Source organism: Perissodus microlepis, chromosome 16 (assembly GCF_051167445.1).
Source record: "Perissodus microlepis isolate ML-2025 ecotype Zambia chromosome 16, ASM5116744v1, whole genome shotgun sequence".
Taxonomy (NCBI): domain Eukaryota; kingdom Metazoa; phylum Chordata; class Actinopteri; order Cichliformes; family Cichlidae; genus Perissodus; species Perissodus microlepis.
In genome coordinates, this window is record NC_140476.1 from 33,078,712 (window position 1) to 33,097,366 (window position 18,655).

Consider the following 18,655-nt stretch of genomic DNA (forward strand, 5'->3'; position numbering starts at 1 on the left):
GCCTCCAACTTGCACTTGAATGGTTCACAGGCGAATCTGAAGCGGTGGGAATGAGAACCAGCACCTCCAAGTGTGAGGCCATGGTCCTAAGCTGGAAAAGGGTGGAGTGCCCACTCCTGGTCAGGGAAGAGCTCCTACCCTGAGTGGAGGAGTTTAAGTATCTCGGGGTCTTGTTTATGAGTGACGGGAGATCAACAGGGTGGTGATTAGTGCTGCGGCTGCAGTGATGCAGAAAAAAGCGAAGCTCTCAATTTACCGGTCGATCTACGTCCCTACCCTCACCTATGGTCACGAGCTGTGGGTAGTGACCAAAAGAATGTGATTGCGGAGAAAAGTGGCAGTAATGAGCTTCCTCCGAAGGGTGGATGGCCTCTCCCTTACTGATAGGGTGAGGAGTTCGGCCATCCAGGAGGTGTTCAACATTGAAAGGAGCCAGCTGAGGTGGTTCGGGCATCTGACAAGGATGCCTCCTGGGCGCCTCCTGGGTGAGGTGTTCTGGGCATGTCCCACCAGCAGGCGGCCCCCCAGGGCAGAACCAGGACACGCTGGAGAGATTATATCTCTCGGCTGGCCTGGGAAGGCCTTGGTGTTCCCCTGGACAAGCTAGAGGAGGTGGATGGGGAGAAGGAGGCCTGGGCTTCTCTGCTTAGGCTGCTGCCTCCACGACCCAGCTTCAGATAAGCGGAAGAAGATCGATGGATGGATCTTAGAGTATCTGTCTTCATAAGATTATTATAACGCTAGATATATATACAAAAAGGAAATGTATATCTGATATGTTAAATCTCTCAAAAAGAGATTGCATTTGTGATTATGACTGCAGCCAAGATTTTGGCTGCGCTGATATTCTTATGGCTGCAGCATAAGTTGCATGGTTGTAATACATATACATGCAGCAGCTCTGTTTTGATTATACTATGTTAATAAGAAAAATTCTTTCATAAAATCACTGCATCTTCCAACAGTCTTGCATAGACATACAGTATTCACAGCACCACACACTGAATCACCGCTGAAGTCTATATCCAGCCACAGCCTACATCACTGCCAACAAGATCAACTGCAGCTGTTCACTGATTGATACTACTGGAGATCAGCTTTTTAAAATGAATGAGGAGCATTAAATGCAACACATAAAGTGTCACACGACGTATCCAATTGTGCTAAAACCAGGAATTAAAAAAATAGAGGCTTAAAATTAAGTTGCCAAATGAATCATATAAGAATTGTTTTTGGACATCACCAAACGCTGTTTCCTCTCTTGAGATGCTCTGCTATGGGTTTAGTGCAGTTGCTGTTTGATTGTGGAGTTCTCTGCCTTCAGTTTTGCCTTCATTAAAATGAAAAACATCTGGTTGGGTTGGCGATTAAAGGTAATTTCAGTGCAATTAGAAACTTGGTTTGCTTTTGCAGTATGCTTTGAGTCATACATGCCATAAGATTGCCCGTACCATGGCAGAGGATGTGATATACTTCAAATCATGAGCTATTCCTCATCTTCCCAAAGGTGGTTGACCTTGGCACACTATGTGCCTCAGCATTTCACGACTGGACTTCTTGCACAGGTGGTGTCCTATCACTGTAGCACACTGAAATTTTCAGAGCGGATCATTCTTTTACAAAGTCTACATTCCTAGGTGCTTGATTTCATACACCTGTAGCCTAATTTCTAATGTGAGCACAAGTATATTTTGTATAAAGGCTGTGACCAGCTAAAATTCACTGCTCTTTTTGGATTTAGCCAACTGACTTCAACAAGGTCTAAGTAGATATTACAAAGGGGAAAATAATGATGCTGAATTTCTTTGCAAGATTGCTCCCAAAGAAACGGATGATTTCTAATTTAAATGGTAGTTTCATTTTAATGGAGAGAGAAAGACTATCAACCAAAATTCCAGAAAAACACATAAAAGTTATAAATTGATCTGTAACTGAGTGAAATAAGTAATTGATCCCCTACAACTCAGAATTTTCAATGAAGAGAAATCCTTAATATGAACCAAATAACAACATCCCCACGGTCGAGTACGGAGGTGGACACACTGCTCTGGGCAGTGGAGTGCAGATGGAAACGAGCCATCTGCCACACACACAAGCAAAGATATCATCCTCCGCTTGTTAGCAAGATAAACTGGATCTGTACTCTACATGGGCAGTCTTACCTTTCTGCACTCCTTCCTGACACAAGATCTGTGAAATATCATTACTTTTATTGTTAAAGAAATAAATATATTACCAGAAAAATATTTATTATTAGATGAAAAATATAAGTAGTGGAAGTATTTTTCAAACCATTCCTTTAGGAAACAAACACCTTACAACACATCAGTGTTTAACAGATTAACATTACTGCTACACATGTTTGAGCTCATTCTGAATACTTTATGTCTATATTATATTTAAAATATCATTAGGCTGAAAAACTAGACAACTTCCTCTTTCACAGTGAAAAGCTCAAGTTTCATTTGTTACAAAATAAAGAGGCTGCAGACCTCAAAAGGCCATGAAACTGCTGGCAGTGCAAACTAACCAATGAGTTTTGAGCCTCTGAATGGATGATTATAATAACACCTGCTGCCATTCCTCAACAGTTAATACAAAATTTTGGGGGAAAAAAGCCTTGAATTAAAGCAACTTTTAGAAGCAAATACTGGGTAATGTAGCATAAATGAACATGCTAATGTGCAGAGCAGAATATGATAAAGCTCTATATAACTATATAGATATTTAGAGCTCTTTATAACTCTTCAATACTGCAAATGACTGACAGTTTACCTGTGATATATGTTTGGCTTCCTGCATATCCAGTTACCACTCCAAGAAAATCTTTAACAGTATGTCACTCCTGGTCTTTTGACTGAATTATGAGTCAATCATTTGTTCCAGAGATTCCACAAAATATCCCAGTCAGTCTCTCCCACAATGCAATGCTCGAGATTTTGTCGATGGCAGTAATTGTGCTACTCTGTAACTCCATCAGCTGCAGCCAGTAAAGTGTTTTTAATAGAGAAATCGTGGTCCCGTAGGACAGACGTGATCCCAAGAAATAAAACCGATCAGTCTGAATTCATGCGTCATGCAGGTTGAGAACCACTCCTGGAGTCCCACTGAGACACATCTACTACCTGTGTGTGTGTCTACGGGTTTCTGCACACACGCACACAAACTGAGGTTAGGACAAAGAACATAAACCGAGTGGGGCGGTGGAGGTGAGGGGTTTTGGCACACACATAATATCACCAGTGCGCACCGTCGGCCTGCTTTACTCACTTTGCCTTTCACCACAGGGTCGGACGAGGCGAACAGGGTAGGAGGAGTGATTTCTTTAGGCTTACGGAGAAGGCCATTCTCCTGACCTTTGACCCCTACTGAGAAGGCATCCTTGTCTTCAGCGCGCTTCCTGGCACGCAGTGTGTTCCACGACAGAGACTTCCTGTACAGTATGGGAACAACAAACATCAACCAGCCAATCAAAGTGAAGCTCAGAGGTGTCCAGCTGAGTCTGGCTGCAGCAGCAACGTACCTGTCAGGTTGCTATGGTGACAGCTTATGACATGACGTAATGCTTCATAAGGTGAATAGATAGAGACAAGACCACAATAGTATCGATAAATTATCTATTGGGGTTTGAACTTTTGTCATCTTGGACATGTTGTTTTCAGTTTATGAGTTATTGTAAGACTGAAAGATGTTTACATACATTTGGAAATCTTTTAGGAAGTACCTGAAGCATCCCAAAACTGCTCTTCTGGATGTTAGCCTCCAACAAAGCAAAAATACATTCTCTACAAACATGACAATGTAGGCTACTGCAATAACAAAAACAAACAAAAAACACTTTTTAACAGAAAGAATGTCTGTACACCTCGAGTCTGAGAAAATCCAGACAGGACCAGTCCCTGAATCTGCAGCCAGACTCTTCTGGTTCATGAAGACGAACATTAGAGCAGATGACAGAGTTCTGACTTTATTGACACAGCTGGACTTCATTGCACTAATTCTTGTACGTAGATGTTTTTAATTTGTTAAATTCAACCTTTTATAGTTCCTGTAAACTTTAAATACATAGTTATGATTAGTAGGACTTCCCGTCCACGTCAATGCGATGCAGCTTAAAAACGAAAGTTACATAAATCTCTTTTGTTCACCTCTAACCTTGTGTTAGTCATTTTGATTTATTCCAGGCTCTCGTATCACCCATTAATGTGGCTCTACGGGTCATGAGTTCTCTTAATGGGAATCCTCCAGGCCTTTAAAAAACCAAACAACCAAACTACGAGCTGCAGCTTGTGGGTTGGTTTTTTTAAACCCCCCAAACACACAGGTGAGGCAGAGAGTGCAAAGTTAGCTCCTAAAAACACATCAAGGAGAAAAAGCAGCTGAGAATAAACCACAGTTATTCTCTGAGAAGATTTTAAAGGCTTTACAGTTTGTTCAGTTACCAAATGCTGCTACATTTATTCAAAGCTCTGAAGTTTAAACCACTTAAAGAGAGTTTAGAGTTTGTAACTTCTGTGGAGTGTCAAACCGTGAGGTTAGTGAAAACTGAAACGAAACAGAAATCAAATGTAACAACATACACAAAAAGCTGAAATTAACCAAACAGGAACAAAACGCAGTAAATGGTTTATATACCTGAATCTACAGTGTGGCTGTGGGGATTTTTGGTTCTTGGCATTAAAACCTTAACAGAAATCTTTCATCTAGAAACTTGCCAATAAGCAGAGCTGGAATCAGCACAAAGTCTGCTTGGATGACAACTTTGAACTAGTCTGATATTTCTGTGTCCGTCAACTTCTTTCTCTCCTGTACACCGACCTAAACAATGCTGACACTTCTCAGGTTGGACTCAAGGTGGTATTCTGTACAGTAGTGTAGTATTTGTATTTCTATGCATGTATTTCAGCTTCAGGTGTGGATATGAGATCGCCGTCGTTACTTCTTCACGTTCTGCTAATATCTGTTGATAGTTTTGGTCTTTTTAAAAAGCTTTTTTTTACCTTTACATTTATTTTTGTTACAAAAACTTGTCTCTGTGATGATGTTTGGCTCATTTTAAGAGAGCTTTACTTCTAAAATGGTATAACAGTGCAACACACATGCAGGCAGACACTCGGGTTCACATTTGCTGTTGTGGTTTATTTACAAATATTAAAAACTACTACAAACCGTCACCCATCATCAGCCAAATGTCAAATAAAACATCTTCACCTTGACACCGCTTTGTTAACTCGTGCTCAAGTCCAAAAGGTTTATTTAACAAATTTAAAATCAGTATTATTAATAGACTACCAAGAGTACAATGCTGACCTTGCCACCAAACATATTGCACAGCCTGACTTCATTCATATTTTTCTTGTCATAAATAGTGCAAAAGGTTTTTTTTAGTTAAAAAAAACAAAACAAAAACAAACAAAACAAAACAAAAACAGGAATGTTGTAGAGCCTCAGTCAATGTTTTTACTCTGTACAGTGAACTGCCAACATAAATTCAACACAAAAAAAAGAATTAAATACAACTTTGTCCGTGGAATAAAATAATTATTAGTAGGGCAGCAACAATAAGAGGAATAAACAAACATCTGTGTGGAGAACAGGACTGAGGCCACCGTAATGACCCAGGTGAGGTGGGGTTTTTTGTTTGTTTTTTTTACAGAAAGCAGGAAAAATAAAAAAAAAAGTACAAAAACAGAAGAAAATGCAGAGTGTTAGGAACTGAAGTAAAAAGTCGGTTTTAGCTCCACACGAGTACTTTTCACTTTCTGGTTTCCAGTTAGGAACAAGGTACAAGTTTTTTCTATCCTGTCTATTTCTGTGGGAATCACCTCGACGTTTTCAGCTGTTTTTCTTTTTTTTGTTAGTTTCAAGCCTCAAAACCTTTTTTTATTTTGCTTTTTTGTTTAAACCTCATTGACACAGAGCCGATAAGTGACCGGCTCAAGAAATCAAAGTCATTGCAGCAGCTTGATGGACAGTTAGAGAACAACTCTGTACCTTCAAAACAAGAAAAAACAAAGTCCAACATTTTTTTGTGTTTGCTTTTTAAACACAGGATGCAGACAGCTGAGGAGCTGGTGATGGAAACAGAGTCAGAGTAAAGAACAAAAACATTTAGACAGACCTTTGTCAGCTTAGTCCTCTCATTCAATCCGAATACTTGGTTTCAAGCCCAACCAGAAGTGCTTCAGTCTGCAGGGAAAGATGTGCGGGGTGGGTGGGGACTTACTTGATGTTGTTGGCATCTGTTACGGCTGCTGAGAAGGAGCAAGTAGAAGAAGAGTCTTTAATGGGCTTTGTGAGCGGGCCTAAGACGTGTCCTGGCACCCAGCCCTCCGCGGCAGGCGACTGGCTGTTGGCTGGCCGGTAAACGAGGTACATGTTCTGCTGATTGGTGGCCATGACCTGAACGGTCTCTCCTTGACTGACACAGATCTCATTCTCTTTGAGCGCCGAGTAGTCCTGAGTGACCAGCATGGTGGAAGTGATGTCGTTGTTGTCCTGCAGACAGGAGGGAAGGAAAGAATGGCCGACAGGACGAGGGAAAGGAAAGGCAGAAGAAAAAGAGGAGCAGGATGGAGGAGACACAATGTGGACAATTGAGGATGAGGTTAAGGAGCGTCTGTGGGCTGGATAACAGAAATGCTGTGATACAGCTGGTGTCAACCTGAGGAGGAGCAGAGGGAGTTCAGGGCTGAGGAGCAGGAGTGGAGGGAGAACAGCAGTGAACACAGGTTTCATTACTTTAATCAGCAGCACACGCTCATTTTATTAAAATCAAATTATTATTATTACGAACAATAATAATAATTAACAAAGAGGCATAACTGATCCAATACTGTGACGAGGAGATGGGAGCCGAGTCAAAACAACGAGAAGAAAAATGAACAAAAGCAGTTTAGTTGTAGTTATACTTGGTTTCAAGCCCAAACTAAGGTGCTTCATTTGTGGCTGCATTGAGCATCTTTGACACACCTGATGGTATATTAGAAACTTTATTAGATCAGCTGTTTGCAGAGAGTGCTAAACATGATCTGCAACAGTACTTAGGAGGGTGATACGTAGCCAAGGTTCTGCCCAAAGCAACAGTCTCGGCTTGCCTTCCTCCCACAGTGCCAAGTGTTCCCTATCAGTGATGCACCTGCACACGTGCATCACTGATGTTGTGTCAATGAAAACGTGATTCATCAGACTCTGATGTGCTGATGCTCACGTGCCCATTGTTGCCCCTATCATGGTGGAGCTATGGAGCTATGGATCAGACCCCACGGGCCGGCCTTCATAACCAAAGCCATACCAGCTTTTACTGGTTTAACAAAGTCTGTGTCAGGTATGGAGGAACCAGGACGTATGGATGAAAACTGGGCTATTAGAACAAATCATACATGGACAAGCCGACATACACACAAACTGAACTGCTGCTACACCTGCAGTAGCCTACATTTTGACTTACAAAAGTCTGTTTAGTGCCCCAGTTTAGCGAGTGCCTGGTGCAGTCTGCAGGCTGTGCTTAGATGAGACCAACACAAAATTCTAAATCCAAATAACCAAAAACAAAAGAATAAAATCCTCAAATTAAAAGTAAAACAAATTAAAAAAATAAAGGTAAGCTGATAATCATATAACCTGCACACACTCACCATGGAGTCAAAACACGATGAACCTCCATTAGAGGTGGAGACTTTGACTTGGCTCTTCCCCTTCTCCGTACTGCAGAGGCCGACCACTGACGAGGGTCGGCTGTGAGAGGACGCGGTAGTTTGATTCCCTGAGGACGAGCGGTTTCTGGTCAGCGATGAGCTGTTGCCTCCTCCACTCTGCTGATTGTGGTAGACGATGGGTGACTGCAGAGCTACAGACAGAAAAAGCACTTTAGATGAGGCTCATTTAAGTACAACAGGGGACATATTTCAGGACATTTTGTTGAAGACACACACAAATTGCATTTCTGTTAAATGTAAGACAGAAAACACGGGGGTCATTATTTTTGTTTGGATGGGTTGCCTACTTTTGGGAACGAGCTTAAGGAAGTGACAGACATCAGGCTTTGTCATGTTTCCACCTAAACTACTTTATGATCATGGCAGTTTTATTTTAGGTGGTGAAGGCATCACAGCCAGAAAGCAACCGTCTTCTCGTTTATGTGCCAGTTTGTACAATCATTTTTTTAAAGCATGCTAGGTTAAAAATTAAAAGTAGCATCCTTAAAATTTAGGAGAAAATAACAAAAAACCTGTAACGTGCTTTCACAAACGTGAAGCTCGAGTGAAAACAAAGTAATATTCTGCTGAACACAAAGATCCTCAGTGTTTCCTCACCAGACAGGAAGTTGCTTTGAGCATCCAGGAGTTCCTGAATGTGTTGGACCCAGACCTGCTTAATGTCAACATTGGCTGCCTGCAGGGTGAAACGCTCCGATGATCCGCGACTCAGCAACACAAACTTACAGGGATCATTATCCACACTGTCCTCCAGACCCAAGTAGGATACCTGCGTGGAAAAGATAGTTTACAGTGTTAGACCAACACCATCCCACAAACCACCAGGTCCTCTCCTGCAGGAGCCTGTAGGAGGGCGTGGTTCGAGGAGCTCGCTAGGAGGTCTATGTATATTCTCATTTTTCAGTATGACCTGCTCATATACACACAGTCTGCTGTGTCTTTGTGATAAACATACTGCATGCACACAAACATGGGCACAGCTTTATTGCAACCATCTACACACACGCTGCTCTGTGCTCGCCAATGATTTTGTCCAACATGATCAAATGTGGATGAAAACCTGGTTTTAAAGACTGAAGTCAGGACATCTGTGAGCTTTTGTGTTCTTCATGAGATTAAACCAGTTCACTGATCACAGACCTGTAACCCACTTTTTGTAATACCTTGATGCTCTTTTTGAACTGGTAGCCAGGTGTGGACGAGCCTTTTCTCAGCAGCTCACTGAAGATCACGATTTGCTCGAACAAGAAGACTCGTCGTTCCTTCGAGCGGGACAGAACGCCGGCATCTTGCACCGTTACAAAAAAGGTTTCCTGCTGCAGCAGTTTGCCCTGACTGGTCAGTTTCCCCTGCAGAGAAACCAGGTTGATAAAAACATTACTCTCTTAGGCTTTACAGCACGCCACACATGTCATAGTGTGTGCAGTACATGTCACTGTGAAGACCCACAAAACTTACCTCAAATCCCTGCAGCCGACCCAAATTCATCATGTCATTACACAGTTTCGGGACCTGAGACATCAAATCTACTGCTTTCTGTAAAAGTTGTGGACAGAGATATTTAGATTTAGTTTTTCATTTGAGGAGGATGTGTCAGCACAAACATGCCGGATTGAAAAGCATTTTACATTTTTACCTCAATTTGTTCACAGTCCATTCCTGCCTTTGAGCTGTACTTCAGGAAATCCTGAGGAAGAAGAGAAGCCCAACTTTAATCAGTCTAACCAAGCTTGCTACCATCAACACTTTAATCTAATAGGGAAAACAGCAAAAACAGCAAAAACAGCAAAAACTGTAAAAACAACAAAAACAGCAAAAACAGCAAAAACTGTAAAAACAACAAAAACTGTAAAAACAACAAAAACAGCAAAAACAGTAAAAACTGTAAAAACAGTAAAAACAACAAAAACAGAAAAAAACAGCAAAAACAGTAAAAACAACAAAAACAGTAAAAACTGTAAAAACTGTAAAAACAACAAAAACAGTAAAAACTGTAAAAACAGTAAAAACAACAAAAACAGAAAAAAACAGCAAAAACAGTAAAAACAACAAAAACAGTAAAAACTGTAAAAACAACAAAAACAGTAAAAAACAGAAAAAACAGTAAAAACAGTAAAAACAGCAAAAACAGTAAAAACTGTAAAAACAGCAAAAACAGTAAAAACTGTAAAAACAACAAAAACAGCAAAAACAGTTCCTCTTGGCCAAAGAAATGTTAAAGCTTCAATATGCAGAAATGTAAACGATAATGTAAAGGACAGTAAGTCAGGTTAGAGTTAGAGTAACATGTGGAGCACAGTTACGCTCTTTGGCATTTTCTTTTGTGATAAGGAGAGACTGTGTGTGTCTGTCACCTTCAGTAAAAGCTGGTATTTGGTGATTCTCTGGATTGGTTTGATGAGGAAGTCACTGATGGACAACCTGGACTGGATATCTTGTTGGATTCCCTGGAAGAGAAATAACCGAACTGTGTGTCCTTTTGTCCACTTCACACAAATACTCCCAATAACATCACACAAAGACAGTATCAGTCCAGATAACTGAGGATCGTCCCTGCATTTCATATCGAGGATGAATGTAAAAGAATATTGCTGTTTAGATCACACTGCACACCTTCTGCTAATGATGAAGAGAATCAAAGCTTCACCTACATCGAAATACGTGTCGTATTCTGCCACGATGAACTCTGACTTGGGCTTATTCTGACAATAAACAACATACATGTGGAGCCTTCTCTCCTGTAAAGACAAAGGAGCTTTGATTAGAGAGCAAATCACTGGGACAGCAGAGATTACAAATGTACTCTAGTGCGGTGACACAATCACGACACAGTGTTTATCTAACGTGTTTAATGAAGAGCTCAGGGAGGTGTTCATGGTCATCCAGGCATTTCTCCAGTTCTCCTACAAAGAAACTGACAGATAAAGATTGTTACTATCCCCTCGCCCCGTCCTTCACGCCATCATTTCCAGCCGACACTCGACTTACTCTCTGTGCCAGTCATAAATCTGGTGGATGTTCCCAAACACGATTTTGTCTTTTCCTTTCATGTCGTCTGGGACGCCCTTCTCCTCGATCCTCTTCATGAACCCCTGCAGTCAAAGTGTTGATAACTTTTGAACCCAAATGTACATTTCCTGATGTTCTTTGTTTAAATGGCAGGAGACCGCCGCACAGAATGATTCTGCAGAAGCACTCACCTCCACCACGATGCCCAGGTCTTTGACATAGTCCTTCTCTGTCTGAATCAGCTCGTTCAGAACAAACCTGTGTTAAAAAACAGCTAAGTTAACACAGAGCTCCTGTTCCTGCTGCAACAGAGGACTAGTGCCTTAGTGAATGCTTCACACTGTAAACATGGTTATTTCTTGAGGTTCCAACATCTGCCTCCATCTCACTCTCTCCTTAGGGCAGAGGTGTCCAACTCCAGGCCTCCAGAGCCGGTGTCCTACAGGTTTTAGATGTGTCCTTGACCTCCTCATGTCTTGAAGTTCTCCAGAGGCCTGGGAATGAACTAATCATTTGATTCAGGCGTGCAGGGTGTCCAGGGTGAGATCTAAAACCTGCAGGACACCGGCCCCAGGAGTTGGACACCCCTGCCTTAGGGTGAAGTGGAGACTGTAATCTACTCATTGCTGTCCCTCCCGGTCACTCCCACTCTAAGCATCTTCAGCTCCGCCCCCTACAGCTTCCACCTCGTGTTTTTTGTCACTACCACGTTGCAAAGTTTCACTTTCATTCTTGCTGCTATCCTGTCACAAATCACCCCTGACACTCATCTCCACCCGCCTCCAGCCTCTTCATCTCTTGTGCACTGTCTGTTACTCGGTTGACCCCCAGCTAAACTCATCCACCTTCAATACCTGGACTCTAACAAAAGATTGACAATTCTGTCTGTAGTAAGTTATACTGAACAGAATCCAGATCAGCTGATCTGTGGCTGTGCTATTGCTGAACTAAGGCTACACTCCATTTTCTAAATTCGAAGCAGTTCAAAATAGAAGAAAGAGTCGCAGTACTTACATCCGTCCTCTCATAGCTTTTGCTCTCTGCTCCTGTTCAGGGTTGCGTGGCTGAACAGGAGTGGTTTGTTCAGGCGGACAGAGAGGGGTAAACCCCGGGTACACCCCTGGTTCTAGACTCTGCAGACATGAGAGGATCAGAGTTCAGGTGATTATGTCCCACTGATTTCTATCAATATCAGTAACATTCAGCATACTCAGATGTTGAATATGTAACAACTCTACATAATCAAACCACACAAACACGTGTGATGCCAGCAGAGGGCAGCAGGAGCTTCAAACATGCGCGCTGACAGCTGCTGTCTGTGAACACTGCAGCAGCAAACTGACACTTCTGCTTTGTTTCATTGCAAATCGTGTCTATTAGATGATAGCAGAGAGTAATCAGCTCAGCAGTAAATGTCTCTGCAAGTCTGTCTACGGAAACTCCACAGCACATACATTTCATACATGCAGCAGTGAAACATTCAGAGACACGCTGGGATCCAAAAGACACTTTTATTCTTTTATTTATTTTCCAGAAAGTTTCCTGAGATTAAAATCTGTTATTGAAGAAAGACGAGGCCAAGAAGGAACAACACTAAAGCTTAAGCCAGCCTGTCCCAGGAGTCTCTCTACTCTGTGCCGCTCTCTCGGGTTGGATCTATTCCTCCTGTTTCTCAGATTTGCCGTCTTACTATTTATATTTTAATTGTGCACAGTTAGTGTGGAGCACCCACAATTTCCTTGTACACGTACAATGACAATAGAGGGCTATTCTATTCTGTTCTATTCTATTTTATTGTAGAAATAGGGCAGCTTTAAAGGCCTTTCTTACTTGCTTCACTTGTGATCTCAACCTTTTATGTACAGTCTATGACAAAGACAAGTCCGGATGTTTCTGTTGTAGTACCAGGTCCACATGAACACACCGCCAGACTGTGGACCTCCATTTATCACAAACAAAAGCAGCTGAGAATGAACATGAATTTTTACCATCACTTGGTTAACAGACTACAAAGTGCTCCAAAGCTATGTTGCCAGAAGTATTCCCTCACCCATCCAACTCACTGAACTCAGGTGTTCCAGTCTGTGCTGTGGCCACAGGTGTAGGAAAACAAGCACCTGGCGTCCAGACTGCCTCTGCCAACAGGAATGGTCGCTCTCAGGAGCTCAGTGAATTGGACGCAGTCATGGTCGAGCACTGCAGACCTCCAAACTTCATGTGAACTTCAGATAAGCTCAAGAACAGAGCATATAGAGCTTCATGGATTGGGTTTTCATGGCAGAGCATCCAAGCCTTACAAGACCCAGTGCAAAGCATCAGATGCAGTGGTGTAAAGCAGGCTGGACTCTAGAGCGGTGGAGACGTGTTCTTTGGCGTGACTAATCACACCTCTGTCTACCATAAGAACAGCATACCAAGATGCTTTCATGCACACTGCTAAACCTTGTGGAAACCACTTTCTCAGAGTGTTCCCAGAGCGAGCTGAGGGCTGGAGGCCACTGACTCAGTCTTGCTGTCAGAGACGCCAACAGTATAGTTTTCTAACTGGAGTCACATAACACCCCAGCAGGGTGAGCAGTCATCATATTAAACCCTATGGTTGTCACTCAAGTTCATACTTTTCATAACATAGTGTATTAGTTTCATTAGACAGCAGACAGGCTGGAGCGGTCGGCACATCGCGTGCCTTCACTGTGTGGACGTCACAAGTCATTTTAAAATGAACAAAGAAGAGCACCTGTTAGTGCTAACTAACATACACACTCACCATCTTGGTTTTAACCAGTTTCTCTATGGCGCTAACTAGCTCTGCAGCACTGGGCACCTCAGAGGAAGACTGCAGAGAGGTGAGCAAGGACGAAGACTGAGAGAGGACAGGGGGAACAGAAAGTATAGGTATTTATTAAATATTAGAATGATAAGAAAGAAATACAGAGAAAATCAAAGAAACAAAGAGCAGGAAGGAGGGAAAATCTGTTAATTGGCAGAAGAAAGCAGCTACAGATGGACACGCTCCAAGATCGATGTCAGTGCCTGAAGCTGGTGATTACAGCCAGTTAAAAAAAGAAACAAACTGTGGGGTGGCTCAGGCGGCAGAGCAGATCAGCTACTGACTGGAAGGTTGGTGGTTCCTGGCTTCCCCAGTCTGCATGCCAAATATCCTTGGGCAAGATACTAACCCCAAATTGCCCTGCGATGCGTTCATCAGAGTGTGAATGTGTGTGAATGTTTATTAGTTGCACTTGTGTTTAGAAGTGCTTGTATGAGTGGGTGTGAGTGGGTGAATGAGGCATGTTGTATGTAGAACAGCGCTATATAAGAATCAGTCCGTTTACCAAACCCAGCCCCGTTTATTAGACAGCAGATCGAAACAGACGAGCAGAACGTGGTTCAGCTGGTCACACAAAATCATCTGTTTTTATACTTTAAGCAGCTGATCAGAGTAAACCACGAGTGTAAGTAACAGCATATTTCCCACAGGTAACACTTGTGTAATTACAGGCTGACCTAAGCCAGACCTACAGCAGCCTGTCTGGGAGGTTAAGATGTAACCTAAGGGAAAAACTCTCCTGGGCCGAATTACCTTGTCATCAGGATCTGATGGGTCGTTGATGATCTTCATACGGGGAGGCAGAGGGGTGTGGGCGTCTTCATCCTGCTCCTCCTCCCCACCACTCTGCATCCCAGACGTCTTAGACAGGATGTTGCCATCTCTGCTGATGACTCTCTGAGAGGAGACACACAGCATCAGCAGCTGGTTACGTACCACGTTACTGGTCCCACTGATAGTAAGATATAACATGACTGTGCCATCTATGAGCCACATATCTTTTCACTAATAAAACAAAGTGGCAGCTGTTCCTGGAGAGTTCAGCTCTCTATAAAACCAGTCTGACATCAATGACAGAGCTTATTTCATTTGCAGAAGCAATGACGAATCATAAGCTCTCGTGCTTCATGGTTCGGGCTTTTAAATAAACCTCGTTAAGCAATCGAAACTTATTGTTTTTCCAAATCGATTTATTTCTGTGGATCCTTTCATGGTGACACTCGGTCACGTAGAGGCTCAGAAACACTGATGTCATCATATTTTCTCGCTAACACTGCGGATACAGAATAAAACGCATTCGTCCATCAGGGAGGGACCCATGGCTGTGATCATGTTTGTCTGTGTGGGTGTTTGTGCGTAAGAGAAGGAAAAACTTTTCACACAAAAAGAGGAACCTCATCTATTTACCACCTGTTATGTGAATGTCAATGACCTCATGTATATCTTAGGATAACACCGACAGTAAAAGCTTTTTTTGTCACGTGCATTTCTGCCCTGGTTCATGATTTGCTGTAGTTTAAATAAATGACACTGTTTGTTGTGTTAGTGGAGTGTTACACCACTCATTAGACAAAGTCAAACATAAGACGAACAAAGTTTGAGAAAGTTTACTGAAACACACGTGTCATATTTCAGAATAAATACAGATATATTGGCATAAATGCTCACACTATCTCTGCAGTCAGTCGATTAATAAGAAAGCGTCAGTTTGTGAGTGACAGGCCAATCAGGTGAAGCTGTACCTGTTTCCATCCCAGCACCATCACACGATCTCAGCACTGGGAATGTTCAGTGCTTCAGCAGCCACGATGTTTGTAACACAGATCATGAAACCACCCTCAGTGCTTACCTCACCAGTGACATCATCCTGCAAGGTAAGGTCAGGCTGACCCAGGTCGATACTCTTCCTGATTTCCTCTTTTCCTGTTCCTGGCCCTGACAACAAGTCGCAGCCAGTCAGTCACAGAATCACTTTAACACTCAAACACACACAGATGTGAAGATGTGTCAGGCATTGTGCGCACGTCTTAGTTTTCCTCTGTGTGAGTGCCGTCAGCTGAACTGTGTCCTCTGCTGTCACAGACTTGTTCACAGCTTAAACGAGTTTCTCGTCACCAGCTGCAGCGGCTTTTCACCCATTCTGTGTTCATTTTCACGACTAATCAGTGGATTACTCCAACTTAACTTCTCCTCCCACAACACTACATTTGAGCTCGGGTTTTTGGACTTCGCTGTGTTTTCTGGTTGCTGGTCTTTAACTCCTTGTTTGGAGTCCGAGGGTCATTTTTACATTACGCTCTCCAAACATCCAGCAGCATCTTTTCAAAGTTCTTCAAACATTGTCATTTACAAGCGATGCAGCTGCAAGCATGACAACGTTAAAAATAACTGAATGAACAAATGAAAGCAGCTCTAATGTAACTGAAACCGTATTAGCAGGAAAGCTGCTGCAGTGTAATAACACAAGCTGGGAGTAAAGGCTCCACAAACACAAGCTAAAGGAGCTTCACTGTGGACAGTGGGGGTGTTTGCAGCACATTAACATGTCATCATGACCGTTTCTGCCCCTCTCACCTGGCTTCTTCTGTTTGTGATTAGGAAGTTTCTTAACAGAGCTGCCACTGAGGCGGCGGACCGGACTGGTCAGCCACTTCCTCAGAGTGTTCCCAGAGCGTTTGGGACCAGGAGAGCTGGACTGCAGGGAGCTGAGGGACGGCTGCGGCTGAAGGTTGGCCACCGAATCGGTCTTGCCGTCCGAGCCGCCAACAGTATAGTTTTCTGAAAGGAGTCACACAACATATGATTTTTTAAACACACACCATCTGTTATGTAACCTGTTGCTTTGACTTCAGGCTGTGTGCTCAACATACTAAAGTGATGTGTGGATTTAAGCTCTTCAACACTAATCAGTAAGTTTACACTGTAAACAACGTGACAGGGCCGTGCACTCGTATCAGAACATTTTTATTAGTCCTGTATTTATCCAGGTAAACATCTCATTGAGATTAAAGCCTCGTTTCCGAGGGAGGCCTGGCATCATGGCAGCAAAAGTGAAAAAACAAACAAACATACAAAGTGTTTCTTCTTTGTCTGCAGAGTCGGTGTGTTTCTGGAAAAATATAAATCCTGCTCATCAATTTCTTCATGGTAAAAAAGAGGAATACCATGCACCGACTTGTCCCACTCTGCACTCAGCGTATACAGCTGATAGGAATAAGACCCCAGCATCATCCTGCAGTACTGACATTAATCCAACCAGCACATCAGGTCTGCCTAAACATCCTGCTCTCTGTGTTTGCCACCACGATCCACACGTCACATCACCTGCACTCATGACCCAAGACTACAGTCATGTGAAATTATTTCAAATACTTCTGTACAGCTATAAATATCTGCTGTGATGGGGACAAATGTGCAGGCACAGTAAAGCCAAGCTCTGTGCCAACCAGTGTTGGTCAAGTTACTTGAAAAAAGTAATCAGTAACTAATTACTGATTACTTCCCCAAAAAAGTAATCCTGTTACTTTACTGATTACTTATTTTCAAAAGTAATTAATTACTTAGTTACTTAGTTACTTTTTAAAAACACGATTTACAACCTGAATAGGTGATAAAGTGATAGATCTTTCAGCCCAATTCTACTTTTTCTGCATAATCCATCATACAAAATGTAATCAAATGGAAAAGTCTCCTTTTTTTAACTTGTTTTATCAGTTTTAATCTTTTAACTTTATGCATCAAGCAAAAATTAAATTATCTGCAACATTCTCTGACTGGAAGAAATTAGTTTAACATTTAAACCTATTTTCTGCACATTCCAGCACATAAAATAAAATATTTTTTGTGTTTACACTCAGTCTTTCAAATAGATGCAAGTAAAACACAGCAGAAAGTAAATAAAATCAAAGACTAGCGGTCCTTTTGCTCTATTTTCACCTGTAAAGCAGGAGTGGGGTAGGCGGAGGTGTGCTCTGGTGCAGGTGTGCCGCAGCGGTCAGTGGAAGAATCCACGAGTTTCTCTGTGAGTTTCCCATTACGTCGTTGCGCACGCGGAGCTTGTTTAGGGGTTTTTTTCGGTGTAAAAAGAAGTTTTCTTCCCGCGCACAACGGACACTAATGTTTTTGTCACTTTTTATGGAATCAAACTCAAAGTAAGGTCAGTACTTCCACGCTTTAAACGCTGCACGCTCATACTCTCTCCCGCACTCGATATATGATCCATTGTTGATCTGCACACAGCTGTTGTCACGAACGTCGCACTCGCTTACGTCACTGTCATGAGACATTCTCGCAAAAAATCACGGTTTTAGTAACGCAGTAACGCAGCGTTCCTACGGGAAAGTAACGGTAATCTAATTACCGTTTTTGCGATAGTAATCCCTTACTTTACTCGTTACTTGAAAAAAGTAATCAGATTACAGTAACGCGTTACTGCCCATCTCTGGTGGCAACGAACGCACTCAGAGGTCCAGATGAGCGAGTCTGTCACAAACAAGCATCTGTGCAGCAGCTGCCATGTCGCACGCACACACACACACACACACACACACACACACACACACACGCTCCCAGGTGGCACTCACACTCCTCCTTCCTTTGCTGTGGTGTCACATTAGTTTTCATTTTATTCGGTATTTGTCATTTCTATCGCTCGATCGATGGACTGTGGGAGGAAGCAGACACATGACTGACATGGGGAGAGTGCAAATTTGCCTGGATTCAAACCCACAACCTTGTTGCTATGAGGTGAATATAAATGAATAAACGTAAACATGGTCTTTTGGTTGTGCTTCCTGTCTTATTCATCTTGTACAGCCAGAAACATCAGACTGTGTGAATGAGTTGAAGAATAAATAGCAGTCACGCGTCAGGAGTTGCTGCATCAGCTGCTCTCACACACACAGCTGGCAGCAATGGGTAGAGGCCGTATGTGCCAGATTCCCACAGGAGCTGAAGGAGGTTAAAGGTCAGGGGTCTCCTGAGGTGCTCTGCTGTAGTATAGGTGCTAAGTTAGGAGTTTTTCTTCCTCCCAATCTCTTATCTGGTATTTGAATGTGTCATATTTATACACAAGCAGTCTGTTTCTGGGCTGCAGACG

General features: G+C 42.6%; 1 protein-coding gene across 3 annotated transcripts in view; it reads right to left on the reverse strand.

The window, feature by feature from the left end:
• The window catches only part of kalrna (kalirin RhoGEF kinase a), a 154,165-nt gene that overhangs the window by 14,534 nt on the left and 120,976 nt on the right, over positions 1 to 18,655 (reverse strand). For 2 of the 3 annotated variants that reach the window (XM_084954646.1, XM_084954648.1), the window contains exons 41-57: positions 16,132 to 16,335; positions 15,407 to 15,492; positions 14,311 to 14,454; positions 13,495 to 13,590; positions 11,742 to 11,860; positions 10,919 to 10,985; positions 10,707 to 10,810; positions 10,563 to 10,632; positions 10,370 to 10,456; positions 10,073 to 10,165; positions 9,355 to 9,405; positions 9,177 to 9,254; positions 8,882 to 9,067; positions 8,316 to 8,487; positions 7,638 to 7,849; positions 6,227 to 6,498; positions 3,271 to 3,433 (exon numbers count right to left, since the gene is read on the reverse strand). In XM_084954646.1, coding sequence (XP_084810772.1) covers positions 3,271 to 3,433; positions 6,227 to 6,498; positions 7,638 to 7,849; positions 8,316 to 8,487; positions 8,882 to 9,067; positions 9,177 to 9,254; positions 9,355 to 9,405; positions 10,073 to 10,165; positions 10,370 to 10,456; positions 10,563 to 10,632; positions 10,707 to 10,810; positions 10,919 to 10,985; positions 11,742 to 11,860; positions 13,495 to 13,590; positions 14,311 to 14,454; positions 15,407 to 15,492; positions 16,132 to 16,335 — 2,204 coding nt within the window. The remainder of the gene's footprint in view (positions 1 to 3,270; positions 3,434 to 6,226; positions 6,499 to 7,637; positions 7,850 to 8,315; positions 8,488 to 8,881; positions 9,068 to 9,176; positions 9,255 to 9,354; positions 9,406 to 10,072; positions 10,166 to 10,369; positions 10,457 to 10,562; positions 10,633 to 10,706; positions 10,811 to 10,918; positions 10,986 to 11,741; positions 11,861 to 13,494; positions 13,591 to 14,310; positions 14,455 to 15,406; positions 15,493 to 16,131; positions 16,336 to 18,655) is intronic. The other variant, XM_084954647.1, reaches the window with a different exon arrangement.